Below are 17,441 nucleotides of genomic sequence, written 5' to 3'. Positions count from 1 at the left end.
CGCAACCTTGTAATACGATCGTTTTGGCCGCGCGCAACATGGAGACACTTTCCGGCGCTATTATACAATTAAAAAACTGGTTTTTCCCAAGAAAAATACATCAGCTTTCGTTTCAATTTTATTGAAAGAGACTTGACGCATCGCGAATGGCTAAAGCTTAAACGTCAGTACTCGAATCCCTTTACGGTGACCAATTTACCTTTACTAGTTATTAACTCCGTTGATAAACAAACGTTCGTTTCAATTAACTCCCCATCGGCGCAGGACCATAGCAATTTCACACCTTTTGCCTCGCGCTTAATGCATTGTATTCCCCTTTCCTTCTAAACATGGCAAGGCAGAGTTAATCAGTCCACCTTTAAAAACGATTATAGAACCCCACTCCTGCACGGCATCTCTACCTCAAACCAACAACATAAAACATTTACACAACGAGACTTTACAGCGTTTAATGCAGCTGACTATACAATCTTGATCACATCATAACTGATTTTTTTTTTTCACTACTTTTTCACAATTTTCTAAGATTCTTTAAAAACGTAGGCTTTGTTCCTGAGAAAAGTATTAGATCTGCTGTACGCACTGGACGCACTCATCTTGGTCTGTTAACAAAACAAGGCCATGAGAGCGCATGCTACCATCAAGAGGACGCTGACCATTGGCACTGTATCACCACTGCAGAGATCACTATCACAGCAATCAAGTGAGCACGTATCACCTGAAGCAGCTTTGCATGCTTTCAAGAATTCGTGGGAGTTATGGCACTGTGCTTTGGGAATACAGCCTTTAGCGTATGCTTTAATGCCGTTGTACTCCATGGAGACTTTACCACAGCGGTATGAGTCAGCAGGACAATCCGCTTCTGTTTGTTTGCTCTTGCAATCATCCATGCTTGATGTGCTGCTACATGTGTAGCATTTGAGTCCATAAGCTGCGATAAAAAGTGCAACAAAGGTTTTAAAAAATGTTAAGCGGCCCAAATAGTATTAAACCCTCCTTCTGCCCCACCCACGCGGTTAACTATCTTGATTATCTTGTCTTGTTATCTTGTTAAATGCTCGTTGTTAGTGTCCTCATTGCCCGTCAGTTTATGGCTTGAAAGTTGCACAACACACCAGCACACAATTCACAGTGTACAAAAATGCCTGTAGATACAGACAAAATGTTACAGTCTGTATAGTCTTGCGATCCTTACACTGTGTTCACTGACCGTAGAAGAAAAAGCGCTGACTTTCAATATTCATAACCTTTGTTTTAAAATGAAAACAAATACCACCAAACTTTCTGGCAGCAATTTGGTATAATCAGATTGATTGCTCAAGTGACTTGATGTTTCGGTGGCAAGAGGATTTTGACATAAAAATATTGAGGGGCCGTAGCCAGGATGAAACATAGTTAAAATTTCAGAAAACGACCTCTGGCTAAAATGACTAAAAATCTACAAGCTTTCGACTGCGCGAACTGCAGTCTTCGACGGGTAAAATGAATGATATGAAAGCGATGAGAAAATTTAAATAAAAAACGTGATTTGCAAAATAATAAAAATGTAAATAATTAGGAATGTTTGTTAAAAAGAATGTTGTATTGTCCAGGTAACGGGCAAGAATTGCGGCCAAAGGTTCTAGAATCGCTAATCACGCCTGGTCCAACAACCATGTCATTGATTTTGAGAACGCGTCAACTATTGACAAGGGCACCTTCAGAACCAGAAAAACCTTAGAAGCGTGGCATACCAGAGTGACACCTAACGCAGATAACAATTTTTGCCCGTTACCTGGAACGGTAACTCATTTGGAAATCGATGTCTTTTTTGACTGTTTATAGTTGTTTTCTCTTTCTTAATTTTGTAGGTTGCTTAATTTTCAGCGTGAAGAAGGACTTACCGACGAAGATGCAAAGAACAAAGGCGAAAATGAACAGGGTCTTCATTTTGGAGGATCTTCAAGCGTTCAAGGCGCAGTAACTCGTTTCTGTTCTGAACTGCTGTGATCTTACCACTTATGTCCAGGATCGACCTTGTTAGCAAGAATTTGCTAGCAAATTATTTTCGCAATTGTAGCAAAGAAAACGGCTTTTAGAAAAGTATAGAAGAAATAGCAAAAATCGCAAAAGTAACACGACATTTTCTTGCCAAGAGAAAAGACTGAGTAACAAATATCGCAAGAATCGCAAGAATAACAAATGTAACAAGATTCAAGACGTAGAAAAAGATGAAGGCAAGAAGGGCCCCGAAACGTCCGCAAATATCGCAAAAGTAACAAGGATTTTTCTTGCTAGCTAAAACCATTCATTACAAATATCGCAAAAATCGCAAGAATAACAAATGTAACAAGATTCAACACTTAGAAGAACATGAAGGCAAGAAGGGCCCCGAAATGTCCGCAAATATCGCAAACATCGCAAAAGTAACAAGGATTTTTCTTGCTAGCAAAAAGCACTCATTACAAATATCGCAAAAATCGCAAGAATAACAAATGTAGCAAGATTCAAGACTTAGAAGAACATGAAGGCAAGAAGGGCCCCGAAATGTCCGCAAATATCGCAAATATCGCAAAAGTAACAAGAATTTTTCTTGCTAGCAAAAACCATTCATTACAAATATCGCAAAAATCGCAAGAATAACAAATGTAACAAGATTCAACACTTAGAAGAAGATAAAGGCAAGAAGGGCCCCCAAATTTCCGCAAATATCGCAAATATCGCAATAGTAACAAGGATTGTTCTTGCTAGCTAAAAGCGTTCATTATAAATATCGTAAAAATCGCCAGAATAACAAATGTAACAAGATTCAAGACTTAAAAAAAGATGAAGGCAAGAAGGGCCCCGAAATGTCCGCAAATATCGCAAATATCGCAAAAGTAACAAGGATTTTTCTTGCTAGCTAAAACCATTCATTACAAATATCGCAAAAATCGCAAGAATAACAAATGTAACAAGATTCAAGACTTAGAGGAAGTTGAAGGCAAGAAGGGCCCCGAAATGTCCGCAAATATAGCAAATATCGCAAAAGTAACAAGGATTTTTCTTGCTAGCTAAAACCATTTAACAAAATTCTACACTAGTTGAACAACAACCAACAAGTGAATATTATTAAGATGCGTATGCCCGTTCATTTATGTTAAATAATGAATATCAGTTACAAACGTGAAGCTACTTATAATTACTGTCGGTAGCAAAACACTGGAATATCAATCAGTGTATGCTTCGTTCTTAATTCCATCAACATACGGCTCAATGCATTGAAAGGAGTTTCGCTCACAGAACGGGGCAAATTTTAGCAACAAACGGAAACGTAAGCAGAACTTTTCATAGCCAGGAACAAAAACAACAACATTCACGGCTTTCGTGAATTTCGCAACCAACACTTTCCCACACAAACGACACGACTCTTTCTCGGATATTAAAATGACTCCAAGCCCATACTTTCCGTCTTTTAGAGATGACTCATGCAGTTCCGGTGTAATGAGTGTCAAAACAACCGCGGTCGGCCCGTAAATATTCGTTATATTTCTTATTTGATGATTGTAGATACCTTAGGCGGAATGAATAATGGCCATTCCTGACTGCTGTTATGGTTTGTGATGAATTAGTTATATAATAAAGATAGATATTTATCAACGACAAATTATGGTGGCCTTTGGTTATTTTCGGACTTTAGAGTAATTCTTCCCAAACCGCTTGTTTCAATCACCTTTCATTGTTGTCACCTTTACAAAAATAATGAACCTATAACCGAATGTGACGTTTCAAGTTCTTACAAGTGTTCAAAAAACTTTTCAGGAGATAAAACCACAAAATTTACTAGTTTCCGGTACACGTAAAAAAACAAAAACGCTCAAGACAACGCGCGGTCTTTGGGAAACTTTTATTCATTGCTATCAATATAAACAGTATGCTCAAATAGTGCGGCTACAAAAATAATTTACTACAACAAAATGATAACAGGCAAATGTCTAGAGTACTTCAAGTCTGTTAATCCTTAGTCCTAGTGTCGGCAGGTTTAAAAATTCAAGGGCAAAGAAAGTTAATAATGGAAATTCACATCTCGTGACGATTGTATCTTACAAAGCAATTAAACTTCAGCACCAAATAATCTTGCAAAACTTCCTGTTGTCCAGTCGTGTGTGTTACAATCGGAAAATAAAAACACAGTAGAAAGTAATGAGTAGATAATTATGAATAATAAACATTGCTTTGTGATCCGTGAACTCTGTTTAATTACTCTTTTTTAAGATCATTTTCTAGGACTCAGTTTATTATCTGTATAACAATGGAACCTCCTCTGTTCAAGCAATACACCCTTGGGACCGAGTTAATAAAACCTTGTCTTTGACATGCCTGCCAGCCCTATTAAGACATCAGTAGCCGATATTAAACAAAAAAATCATTTAAATCACACCTTAGCGGTAACACGCTCTATTTCATTCCAAACAATACCGCTTACAACCAAGCACATATTTAAGCATACATCCTTTAACAGCCGGCGCATTTAACATTTGGCTGCCTATCGTGGTGGAAGGAATTGACTGTCACGGTATCCTGAACGATGGCGACCAACGATGCTTATGCCTTCAACTTCTTCTAAGTCTTGAATCTTGTTACATTTGTTATTCTTGCGATTTTTGCGATATTTGTAGTGAATGGTTTTTGCTAGCAAGAAAAATCCTTGTTACTTTTGCGATATTTGCGATATTTGCGGACATTCCGCGGCCCTCCTTGCCTTGAACTTTATCTAAGTGTTGAATCTTGTTACATTTGTTATTCTTGCGATTTTTGCGATATTTGTAATAAATGGTTTTTGCTAGCAAGAAAAATCCTTGTTACTTTTGCGATATTTGCGGACATTTCGGAGCCCTTCTTGCCTTCAACTTCTTCTAAGTCTTGGATCCTGTTACATTCGTTATTCTTGCGATTTTTGCGATATTTGAAATGAATGGTTTTTGCTAGCAAGAAAAATCCTTGTTACTTTTGCGATATTTGCGATATTTGCGGACATTTCGGGGCCCTTCTTGCCTTCAATTTCTTCTAAGTCTTGAATCTTGTTACATTTGTTATTCTTGCGATTTTTGCGATATTTGTAATGAATGGTTTTTGCTAGCAAGAAAAATCCTTGTTACTTTTGCGATATTTGCGGACATTTCGGAGCCCTTCTTGCCTTCAACTTCTTCTAAGTCTTGGATCCTGTTACATTTGTTATTCTTGCGATTTTTGCGATATTTGAAATGAATGGTTTTTGCTAGCAAGAAAAATCCTTGTTACTTTTGCGATATTTGCGATATTTGCGGACATTTCGGGGCCCTTCTTGCCTTCAACTTCTTCTAAGTCTTGAATCTTGTTACATTTGTTATTCTTGCGATTTTTGCGATATTTGTAATGAATGGTTTTTGCTAGCAAGAAAAATCCTTGTTACTTTTGCGATATTTGCGGACATTCCGCGGCCCTCCTTGCCTTGAACTTCATCTAAGTGTTGAATCTTGTTACATTTGTTATTCTTGCGATTTTTGCGATATTTGTAATGAATGGTTTTTGCTAGCAAGAAAAATCCCATTTTGCGATATTTGCGATATTTGCGGACATTTCGGGGCCCTCCTTGCCTTGAACTTCATCAATCTTGTTACATTTGTTATTCTTGCGATTTTTGCGATATTTGTAATGAATGGTTTTTGCTAGCAAGAAAAATCCTTGTTACTTTTGCGATATTTGCGATATTTGCGGACATTCCGCGGCCCTCCTTGCCTTGAACTTCATCTAAGTGTTGAATCTTGTTACATTTGTTATTCTTGCGATTTTTGCGATAATTTGTAATAAATGGTTTTTGCTAGCAAGAAAAATCCTTGTTACTTTTGCGATATTTGCGGACATTTCGGAGCCCTTCTTGCCTTCAACTTCTTCTAAGTCTTGGATCCTGTTACATTTGTTATTCTTCCGATTTTTGCGATATTTGCGGACATTCCGGGGCTCTCCTTGCCTTGAACTTCATCTAAGTGTTGAATCTTGTTACATTTGTTATTCCTGTGATTTTTGCGATATTTGTAATGAATGGTTTTTGCTAGCAAGAAAAATCCTTGTTACTTTTGCGATATTTGCGATATTTGCGGACATTCCGGGGCCCTCCTCTCCTTCATCTTCTTCTAAAACTTGAATCTTGTTACATTTGTTATTCTTGCGATTCTTGCGATATTTGTAATGAATGGTTTTTGCTAGCAAGAAAATAGCTTGTTACTTTTGCGATATTTGCGATATTTGCGGACATTTCGGGGCCCTCTTTGCCTTCATCTTATCCTAAGTCTTGAATCTTGTTACATTTGTTATTCTTGCGATTTTTGCGATATTTGTAATGAACGCTTTTAGCTAGCAAAAAAAATCCTTGTTACTTTTGCGATATTTGCTATATTTGCGGACATTTCGGGGCCCTTCTTGCCTTCATCTTCTTCTGAGTCTTGAATCATTTTACATTAGTTATTCTTGCGATTCTTGCGATATTTGTAGTGAATGGTTTTTGCTAGCAAGGAAAATCCTTGTCACTTTTGCGATATTTGCGATATTTGCGGACATTTCGGGGCCCTTCTTGCCTTCATCTTATCCTAAGTCTTGAATCTTGTTATATTTGTTATTCTTGCGATTTTTGCGATATTTGTAATGAACGGTTTTAGCTAGCAAGGAAAATCCTTGTTACTTTTGCGAAAATAGTTTGCTAGCAAATTCTTGCTAACAAGGTCGATCCTGGACATATCTCGATCTTACACGATAAGGCGAGGTTCGGTGAAAACGCTCAGTTAAAATAGGGTAATCAGAATACGCCGCTTATTAATCTATTTATACTAACCAATGAAAAACAAAGCAATTTACTGTTGTCAATCATACAGATGGGCGCGCTTTAGCAAGCGTGCAGTGAGAGGTCGCTCGCTCCCACTTTAGGATTCATGTATCTGGACATGCAGCAGTTGGCCAACATTACCATCTCTCAGTCGGCAGCATACAAAGACTTGATGAAAATGCCTAAAGCCATCACTCTGTTTTCGGCGTGAAGGTTACACGAAACACCGGTAAACATTTCGCAGTGTATAAACAGGCCTTTCCAAAATTTCTCTCCTCGGATTTTCACACAGTCTTTTAATGCATCCAAACAACCTTAAAACTGCAGTCTTAAATTTCATGGAACGATGGTGGACTACTCTCAACAGTTTAGTTTACTGCTCTGATCTGACGCAGGGTTCAGTAGCTGGCACGCCCAGGGTAGCTCCCCTCCTACACGGGTCAACTGAACTTTTTTCCACATAAAAGGCTTTTATTTGAAGAATATCGACTATCGTGATTTTCCTGCTCGAGCACAATACAAAAGGTTGTTTAGTTATGTTTAAAGACCATGTCGAGATCGAATGACTGTGGTTTCATTTGAAAGGGTCTGTTATACTATGCCAAAAAGTAAAATTTAACGGAAAGAAAAGATAACATTTGAGTTTAAACCTGCCTAGTCTCTGAAATCCACTGTACGCCTTTTCGTTTAGGTTACATGTGTTTGGCCTTTTGACTGACTCAGCAAGAGATGTTAGAGATTTAGTTTATGTCCAATCCAATTCAATGGATTCCTAATCCTTTGACTCCTGATCCAATGCAAAACTACCGTCACATTACCAAAATACGACATTTAACGCGCAAAAGGACAACATAAAACACAACACATAGTTCTTTTTGTAATGGAAAATTGCTTTGACAGCTTACCATAATGATTCGATTTAGTGTCCTCGTTGCAATAAGCGCCCCCTCTCTAATAAGCCCCCCCCCCCATTGTGTTTTTGTTAATAAGCGCCCCTATTGCGTAAGCACCCTCATTCCAATAAGGTTTAGGTTAAGGTTTATTCTGTTTCAGTGATAGCGCACATTCACTGCTTTAAAGAAAAGTAGCCTTGAAAAGCAGAATTAGAACGGCTCAAGGTAGTACATCAAGCCATAAGCGACAACGATCCCTTTGACGGAATTACCGATCGGACTCCGATTCGACGTAGAAGATGCTGCACCCGAAAGCATTGTTATTGATGCAAGCAACACTAAAGCTATGAACGTTGAATGGACTAGTGATTTTCAAAAGTCGCTAATTTTACAGTTTATGTTATTGTTTCTTTTTAAGTAAATATCAAAGCTTTTTGTCGCGCATTTGCTGTTTCTCAAAAAAGAAATAAGCGCCCTGTTTCGAATAAGCACCCTCCCTTAAGGTACCATAAGTAAATAAGCGGCCTGGGCGCTGGTAGATTTTTAAATCGTCTGCGAAACGCAGTCCCAGGAAACAAGAACACCAAAAGAGCCTTCAATCTTAATTAGAGTGTGTCAAAATCGAATACGCCGTGGAGCTTCTTGAAAAACGAAGATGACACAACGATCATGTTACTTTTGTGCGCATGCTCAACCACGTATTTAACGTTTCTGGGGGCGGCGGAAAAGAAATGAAAATAAAGGTAGACGGAGAACATTTTGAGCGTTTTCAGACAGAAAAAGCTGTTTACAAATCAATAATAATACTTTAAAAAAAATCTTTTGGCAGGGTACATTCATCACAAGTAGTGGTTTTCAGAGCGGCCCTGCAAAAATGGAAATTAGCAAATAGAAACAGCAATAATAGTTAAAAGCTAGGGAAAATCATAAACTCAATAAGAAAGCAGTCTCTATGTACAATCTTAAACTATAAAAGTTATAGAAGAGTAAAAATTACAAAGCTTATTCTCCTAGTTTATTTCTTAAACAGTACAATAGAATCAACGAGTTTCAAAAATGGGACTTAAATTGTTAAAATCGTTGGCTAATAATAATAATATATGATAATAATAATAATTTATTAATTTATATTGCGCTTTTTAACATGGGATGATCAAAAGTGCATTACAATATTAGAATATAATAAATATGTACATAAACTAAATTTGACAATAAAAACTAATTTAAGCGCTAAAGGCTGGCTTGATGGCTGTCTGAAAGATAAGTTTATGTTTTCCCCAGTTCATGTTGAGCCCTGGGAGAGGGAGTTTAGAAGCTTGTCTTGTATTGTAATTATGAAACCTGCTACTAGGAGCGTCCATGGGCCTTTAGCATTAACTGGTCACATGGTAAAAAATCCGCCATACTGGATGGCAAAAAAGCGTGGCAGCGTCCACTGGGACATCAAGAACAAAGGAAAGTCAACCTTAACTGGCTGGGATTCCTTTGTGTTAGAATCTAATACATTCTTTTGCCATCCGGTATGGTGGATTTTGTACGATGTGACCAGTTAGTGCAAAAGTCCCACTAAATCATCATTGTTCTTATCTCCCCAAACTAATCACAATAATCCAGAAGGGGAAAAATAAGCGAGTTGTACAAGGTTAAAAGAGCATTGATTCTTTTGAGAACTCCCATGCGCTGGTATATTTTGGCGATAATATCTTCAATTTGGTCAGCCCAGAACAGTGTTACAGCCAACAAGCTAGCGTGGGAACAAGTTACCGTGGGCGGGTCTTTGTACATGCCATCGAGTGCGATCTCTGTTGTCCAATAATCAGCGCCATTGTGACGATAGTGGAAGATTTGGCCAGGCATAGACCTTAATTCAAAATTTTGATGTAGACCAGCTAACGCAAAAACACTTGGCAGTGCTGTAAAGAGCACCTTAAAATGACCAAAGAGCCCAAGTTTCAGGTTGTCTCTGTTAATAGCGAACACGTAGATCCGTAAATTGAGGAATTTTCGCAGACATAAAAGTCTTGCGACTTAACGAAACTACCAATGTTTATCCTGGCTTTTTGAAAAGACAAAGCTCTCAAACTTGGCCTTTTTAAATTATCAATCAAAGGTTACCTTTGCAACAGTGTCAATAGCCTACATCAACATCTCCAAACCGTTATAAGGAAGAAATGAGTAGGAAAAGACTATCACCGCGGGCACCAAAATACAGATTGCAAGAAAAAAGCGTTCTTGAACAATATTTTGAACTTTTTCCAGGGGTAGGGGATTGGAAATCTTTCATTCATTCATTCTTTCCGCTAGATCGGTTTCCCAGACGAGTAATGTACGAGGAGAATCGATCGTCTTTTCTTGACAAGCCAGAGATTGTGAGGTTGCGTAAGAATTTCAGGCAAAGTGATAGCAATGAATGGCGTCTTTCCCCTAAGGTCAATTAGCTCGTCAACGTTTATAATCAACTTGCAAAGAAAGTAAGAGGACCACCTTGTTTAGTAAGAGAGCAGATTTTCATAACGTTTGGATGCGCAAAGCATTGTGGTCTGCAACTTGCCTAATATAGCTGCATGGCTTTACTTAGCTATAAACAAGTTCTTCACAGACATTGCGAGTTAAATCAGGAAGGATCCGTATTCAGAGGTCCAATGATGGCGATCTTTGTTCTCATATTTCTTCTTTACATTACAGCTGGTAAGTCAACTGATGTACACACAACGCGAACCCGTGAAGGATTGGTATAAGGAAAAATCAATTTCTACACGTAGCTAGGAAGTTTACACTTCTTGTACTTTCGACTTCCTGTTTACTCCAAGGGCAGTAATACAAACACATAACGTGAGAACAAATAACAAATTTGACTGGATGCTGATTTATATCCTTACAAACTTAAACACGAAACTGACAAATGCATTGCCGGTGGTTCTCGTCATTTTGTAGCAGTAAGGTTTCCCGCGTTTTTAGCCGAGTGGTATTTTTAGTCAGGTATTTTCATGGTGGATCTTGTTGTCCAAACATCTTCTTAAAAAAAAAAAGACACGAGGAAACATGCAAGAGTCTCCGTTCGTTTTCGACAGTTTCTACGATCGGCTCTAGACTTCGTCTCCAATTTTAAGAGCCGAAAGAATTCGAGAAGTTTCTCTGGAAACTTCGAGGTTTTCCTGCAGTCGACAACTGCGCTGGTGGAAAACATATCACGTGTTCTGCTTAACTGCAATAACATGGCAATAAAATTTATGAACAAATTAGTTGCCCGATAGGCCACTCATTGCCCACCATTGCTTAGTGGATACTTGTAGACCGTGGAAGTCTAAACTGCAAGCTTTTGATATACCTATAGGTAGCATTCAGTTAGTACTAGCCCACTGATTTATACGTGTAACTAGTTTCGTTACAACCCAGCCATTCAAACAGTTCCTTGTCAACTGTGTAGCGGTGAGCGACTCTCGAGCATCATCAAGAGATGTTGTGAGCCGATGAGGAAGATAGTCGAGATAAATACAATCTGATGTAGATTAAGGTTACTTGATTTTATTCCCTTGACATAAATAGCAGAAACCATTGTTTGAGCCCGTAAAATTGTCCTCAAATTATCGTCCTCATCGGCCCACGACACCTCGTGATTAATCGCGTTAGTCGCTCGCTACAGTAAAATATTTATCTTTGGCTTGCCTCTCTTATCTCAGTATTAACTTGAGTTCGTGGTGAGAGCAGGGAAACGACCGGAAATCTAAAGGACTATGTGCTTCTTTTATGGAAACCACAAATAGATGTAATCTGAGTTGCTTTAATTATTGAAACGGAAATACATGTGGTTAGATTACTTTGGGTCAATTCGTATTTCAGTATTACGCGGGATGCTCTAAGGGCAGACCGTGCTTAAAATTTGAGCTTGGTATCTTTTTTTTTTCTTCGTGGCAGCTTCAGATTTGCACATTTATTTATTCATTAATCTTTGCTCAGCCGTGGTAGTAGTAGTAGTAGTAGTAGTAGTAGTAGTAGTAGTAGTAGTAGTAGTAGTAGTAGTAGTAGTAGTAGTAGTAGTGAGTAGTAGTAGTACGCAGTAAAACCTCATCGTCATCTCGACTATGGACGAAAACCGTAACCGTGTCACTGCAACTTTTAACAAAGGCCTATTTTTTCACAGCAAATGCTTTCAACTGCTACCAGTGTTCTTCTACAAAGAATTGGGATGACTTTGAAGCTAATGAAGAGAGAATTGCTTGTCCTCCCGGTTTCAAATGTGGCAAAGTCCATGTAGAAGCCAAAGTAGGGGACATACCAGTGGCAATGTACGCCAAAGGTTGTACCATATCACCAATTTGCAACAACGACAGTTGCAGATCTTTCTTTACAGATTCCTCGGCAAACATCAGCAAGTGCGAGGTCAACTGTTGCATTGGCGACCTGTGCAATGAAGTCAAAGAGCAAACATCAGGATATGGACTCAAGTGCTACCAGTGCCTCTCCTCAGCGGGTTGGGATGACTGTGATTCTAACCGTAAAGAGATTTTATGTGCTACTGGTGCTACTGGCTGTAGTACAACCTATGTAGAAGGCAAACTGAAAGGAAATGTATCGGTCTCCCGATACGCCAAAGGTTGTTCCACAATAAAAGTTTGCAAAGGCCGTTGCAGAGCTTTCATTCGAGATCCAGAGATAAAGATAACAAAATGCAAGATGAACTGCTGTAAGGGTGACTTTTGTAATGAAAAGAAAAAAGTATCCCCAGGATATCTCGTTAAGTGTCTCTTTTGTTCATCAAAGAAGAGCTGGGAGGACTGTGCAAGTGTCATGCAAGAGACAACTTGTCCGATTGGCATTGAGCACTGTGTTACAGCCAGTATAGTAGACAAATCAAAAAACATATCCGTTACCGGGTATGTGAAAGGTTGCGGCCATGAATCCGTTTGTACGGCTGAGTTTGGTAAGTCTGATTTCTGCAAAAACAACAAGTGTATGATCAAATGCTGCAAACATAATCTACGTAATGGAGTCGACTGAAGAACGTTACAGGGTGTATTTTTCATTTTTTTTTTCATTATTTTTTTCTTTTGCCAGTTTTGTCTCCAACGTTTATTCAAGTTTATTCAAAAATTCAACAAAGAGCAAAAAAAAGGGGCTAAGCTGCATGTAGCGGGTGGTAATTTAGGCGAGCCAGACTTACAACTATTAAATCCATTTTCCTTTTTTCTAATCGCGTGATAACCTGGGCTCCAACATTAAATTTATTGCTAATCATGGAATGCACTGAACGGGCAAAATAATTGAAAATAAAACCAAAGAAAATAAATGTCATTTTTAGTTTAGTTAAAACGTCTGTAGCGATATTTGTCCGTCAATAAGTTCCACCCTTTGCATGCCACCGCAAAACCAATTGTTCCAAGTGCGTTCGTCATACATACTGAACAAACACCTAATGTGTGAAGGACAGTCACAAAAATACAAAGCTTTGAACACTGTGAATATTCAAGACGTTTATTCGAGTTTATCTTCTGATTTGAAACCACCGGTAAACGTAGCAAACGAGCCATTATAAATCGAAGTGATCAGTCGAACATTCTTCAGCCTTGTACAATTGGATTGCTCATGAAGGCAACGATAGTCAACTACAGTCAACTCCCTTCATTGCGGACACCCTTGGGACAGTGAGTTAGTGTCCTAAATAGCGAGAGTCCGTAATAGAGGGAATTAATTTCAGCCAAGCGTCTGTAATTTAGTTTTGCCGGGGATTTAGCTTTTGTCCGTATTATCGGGATGTCCGTAATAGCGAGGTCTCCGCAAGGCTGGGAGGTGACTGTACATCGTAGTAAAATATATTATCGTTCTTCTAAGTCTGTACAACACATACGACATTTGCCCACATTCTGGGTTATCTTCGAGATATGCTAGAGAGGGTTTTTTTTTTTTTTTTTTGTCTGGCCGTGTAACCCGGGTGTTACCTATTGTTTTGCTTTTTTTGTTTTTTTCAGGCGAGCGCGGGGCGCCCCTCCCGTCGCGCGTGATTCGCGCTCCGCGCTCGCCTCGTGCTTGCCTCCGCTCGCCAGAAAAACGCAAAAAAAAAAATTACGCCTGTTCTATAGGCTAGGTGTTACCACCCTGAAGTTCCAGGGGTTCAACCACAAGTTGATTTGTGTTGGCTACCAGTGTCATGTAATAAGAGCGTCACGATGACCGTTGCTTAATTTTGAAATTACAAGGGTTTGTTTGTGAGGAAACTTATCGTATTTAAAGGCAAAATTGGGCCTCGCGTTCAGAGAGGCCGTTAGAGTTGAAACCCTACGAAATCGCTTCACATCGATCCATAAACCACACAGGACATACAGACCTACCATGCAATGGTACTCAAGATGCTCGAGTTACGTGATGCTGGTTACAAAGGTCAACACAAATCCTTGATTTTCAATTGATTTTGGTGGCATTCCTAGGCAAAAGTAGTCAAAATATATCACTGCCCGTTTGATACCCACTACTAAAATTTGCTAGGATAGTCTGGTGGTTGCTGTTTCAGGCATTCCGATATTGTGATAGCAAGAACAAGAGGGATGCACGTACTAAAAACTTTTTTGTCTGCTCTTGATAAGCTGTCATGAAATTTCTGCCGATGTTGATGTAAGCACTATGATTTGCGCTCTACCTCGGTTCTCTACCAAGACCCACTGTGTTAAAATAATTCGTCGGCAATTCCTCTCTCGCTGCGAATGGTGTAGCTTTGCTTTTTTGGCGCTTGTTCACCCCCTCCTAACAAGCGGGTTAACGACTCCCCCGAAAACGACTGCGTGGGAGGCTCCTGTGGGCGCAATCGAGTTTATTTTCCAGAAGAATGAGTGCCTATATGTAAGTTAACTCTTGAATAGTGCAGGGACCACTTGTACAAACAGCAGCATAGTAAGTTAGTTAAACATCCTCCTCTCAGCCACAAACTAACTATAAAATTTTCTTAGCCTTGATAACAATCATTTCGCTGTAGGTTTTAAGGCAAGCAGAGAGGTTAAGCCGTTGAACTAATATTTTATTTAAGTTACTAAAGTGAAGGTGATTGGTTGTCTTGGCAGGATACGGCCTCAAGGTATCTATGATCCAGCCCTGGTTGATATGGCTGAAAGCAAGAGCAAAAGTCTATTATACTTTGTTGACCCAAAAGGAGCAATTGTAGATGGAGAAATTGTAAAATGCATCAGGAGCATAAGTTGCTTCTATAAACTACCTGTGAATTCAAAAACAAGGTGCAGCAAATGTCAGGACATCTTACGTTCTTGCTTGCGTTGGCAAACAAAACCTTCATCTGAAACATTTGAGTCCAAAACAGCCTATGATTCACACACTAAACTCAGTACCCTCTCACATGCTGAACTCATAGCCAGGGCAAGAAATCTGCACAAAATGGTTGCCCAAAGCCAAAAAAAAGCAAAACAATATTACAGTTTATATCTGAAAGAAAAACAAAAAAATTTAAATGCACCAAAAAAGTTTAAGCCTAAATCATCCGACCTTGCTAAACTAATGGATATTGCTATTGAAAATCAGTGGCTTACTGAAAATTCTGTTCTTTACGCTCTCCTTACTGACACATTGACATCATTAAAGAAACAGGAGGAGGAATTTTCAAAGCAAGGGAAGCTTACCAAAAATAAGCAAAAGCCCCACCCTAAAGGTATGAGATACAACCCCCTTGTAATAAAGTGGAGTTGCATGATAGCAAGCAAGTGTCACAGAAAAGGTTATGAGGTGGTTCGAAGCATACTTCCAATTCCATCCTGGGAAACAGTCAAACAGTATCGACAGGCAGCAAGTACAACTAGCCCAATATCCCAGGAGAATTTAATACACATGGTTCAAGAAATGACACGAAGGGGTTGTAAGGGGATTGGAGGTATTCACTGGGATGAAATGGCAATAAAGGAAGGGATTGTGCTATGTAAACGGACAGGAGAATTGGTTGGATTTGAAGACTTTAATATCAGCGCTGAACTCAACACAAGACCAGAAAATCTTAATGACAACGAGGAAGATGACAGTGGCAGCTCCTCTGAGTCAACAGATTCTCAATTGTCTAGTGCATCTGACCAGGAGTATGATTCCAGCTCTGAATTGCCCAGTGTTAAAGAAACCCCATCATCAAAAAAAGCTAAACTTGTTTGTCAGTTCTTCTTTTCATCATTAGAAGGGGACTTTTCTTGGCCAGTTGCTTCTTTCCCCTTACACAAAATCAACCACAAAATTCTTTCAACCCTTGTTTGGCAAGTATGTGAGGCGATAGGAGGTCTGAAATTAGAAAATGGAAAAAAAAATAGAGGTTCTCTATGGTGTTTCTGATGGCTCAACATACTCTCACGCCTTCTTTAGTAGGTCTGGGGCACAGAATTGGGTGACGTACAATCCATTTAATGATGACAAACCAATTTGGTGGCTTTCTGATTACCCCCATATGATAAAAAAACTACGAAACTTTTTAGTTAATCCTGATGGTCTGCTTCAAGTACACGGGCAAAAAGTAACAGTAAATCATTTGATACCTGTTGTTCAACGTCGTATGACAAAGGTGAACTGGAAACACATAAAATTAACTCCCCGAACAAAAATGAGTGTTAAAAGAGCTGTTACTGTGTGTTCTCTTGATGTGGCATTAGACATACTTAAGGGGCCAATACCACCTGAGGATACGGTTGGAACACGTATGTACTTAAAGCAATGCAACAAATTGTTTCGAATTTTTAACAATAATTCGGAAGTTGATCCTGACAGCTACAAACAATTGATATCTATTATGATGTGGTTTGACAACTGGTATAGAGAGGTTGAAAGAAACAGTTTGCAATCAGCCAGTGGTCTAAAAGACCACTGGAAACAATTCATACCACGCATAACTTACAAAGATCTCAAAAGAAGTATTCGAGCTTTTCTTGGAATTGTTCAGTATGTGCAGATGCACCATCCAGAAATACAAATTATACCAAAAACTATGTGTCAGGATGATGTGGAAAATTACTTTTCATTACAACGAGCCAGGATATCAGGGGGAAAACCGACTACATTACAGTTTTTTGAGTCATCTGCATCCCTTGAAACTGAACTTCTTCTGTCTTCAGAAATGAAAGACCTCCAAGGGAATTTTGGCTCTTATGATTTGACAGCTCTGCCCAATCTTGTTTCACTTCCACTATCAAAAGAAAAGCACTCGTCTGGAAAAAACACAAAATTATTTATTGAAAAAGAAGGGTGGGAATTATGTGCTCATAAGCTAAGTTCAGACAGTGTTATTCATGAAAGGTGGGCATTTGATGAAACCTTTCACAATGCTGCAGACAAGCAACAGCTGTCTAGACATGTTAAACAAACAGTAGAATACATAGATCTTTTTTCGCCAACTACAATTTTAAGAACTTCACAACCCACACTGACTTCCCTGCATGCGAAACAGAACCATCACCACGTTTTATTATTTGCCAGAAAACTTGACTTCTTCTTAAGATCTTCTTTTTTTTCTGGCTAATGGTCTCGTGCCTCACTTCAGGAAGCAATAGAGAGACTTAAGGTGGAAAACGCACTGTGTTTCTACTGGAGAGAGCTATTACAAAACTTAAATGTTTCAAATTCTCACATCGTTTCATCAAGTCAAGTTCTTTGTACATTTGTTCGAAAATTTACAAAGAGAAGGTGTGTTACATACTTGGCAAAAGATGGCCTTGCACCCCAACATGATGAGGATGAGTTAGCAATTCGTCAAATGCTGAAAA

General features: G+C 38.9%; 2 protein-coding genes across 3 annotated transcripts; one reads left to right on the top strand and one right to left on the bottom strand.

Moving 5' to 3' along the window:
* Positions 1 to 75: 75 nt before the first annotated feature.
* On the bottom strand, positions 76 to 7,360 carry LOC146453480 (uncharacterized). Of its 2 annotated transcripts, XM_085096646.1 has the most exons (3): positions 6,747 to 7,360; positions 1,884 to 1,997; positions 76 to 931 (listed from the first exon to the last, which is right to left on the bottom strand). In XM_085096646.1, the coding sequence occupies exons 2-3, from the start codon at positions 1,927 to 1,929 to the stop codon at positions 606 to 608; spliced, it is 372 nt and encodes a 123-aa protein (XP_084952772.1). In that variant the 5' UTR covers positions 1,930 to 1,997; positions 6,747 to 7,360; the 3' UTR covers positions 76 to 605. The 2 variants fall into 2 exon arrangements, with proteins under 2 accessions (XP_084952772.1, XP_084952773.1); XM_085096647.1 differs by lacking the exon at positions 6,747 to 7,360 and having other exon boundaries at positions 1,884 to 2,528.
* A 7,470-nt stretch (positions 7,361 to 14,830) lies between these two features.
* On the top strand, positions 14,831 to 17,284 carry LOC146453479 (uncharacterized). Its single transcript, XM_085096580.1, has 2 exons — positions 14,831 to 15,967; positions 15,999 to 17,284. The coding sequence occupies exons 1-2, from the start codon at positions 15,088 to 15,090 to the stop codon at positions 17,195 to 17,197; spliced, it is 2,079 nt and encodes a 692-aa protein (XP_084952706.1). The 5' UTR covers positions 14,831 to 15,087; the 3' UTR covers positions 17,198 to 17,284.
* The last annotated feature ends 157 nt before the right edge of the window (positions 17,285 to 17,441 follow it).

This window comes from Pavona decussata, unplaced genomic scaffold (assembly GCF_977016875.1).
Source record: "Pavona decussata unplaced genomic scaffold, jaPavDecu1.1 SCAFFOLD_330, whole genome shotgun sequence".
NCBI classification, from domain to species: domain Eukaryota; kingdom Metazoa; phylum Cnidaria; class Anthozoa; order Scleractinia; family Agariciidae; genus Pavona; species Pavona decussata.
The sequence above is the reverse complement of the archived record's forward strand: the minus strand, read 5'-3'. Positions and strand labels throughout refer to the sequence as shown.

Bases quoted from the DNA above. Each gene is read 5' to 3' on its own strand.
- LOC146453480 (XM_085096646.1), bottom strand. From the start codon at position 1,929: ATGAAGACCCTGTTCATTTTCGCCTTTGTTCTTTGCATCTTCGTCG. The intron at 932-1,883 runs GTAAGTCCTTCT...TTTTTATCGCAG, and splicing joins TGTTCTTTGCATCTTCGTCG to CTTATGGACTCAAATGCTAC.
- LOC146453479 (XM_085096580.1), top strand. From the start codon at position 15,088: ATGGTTGCCCAAAGCCAAAAAAAAGCAAAACAATATTACAGTTTATAT. The intron at 15,968-15,998 runs GTCTGAAATTAG...AAAAAAAAATAG, and splicing joins AGTATGTGAGGCGATAGGAG to AGGTTCTCTATGGTGTTTCT.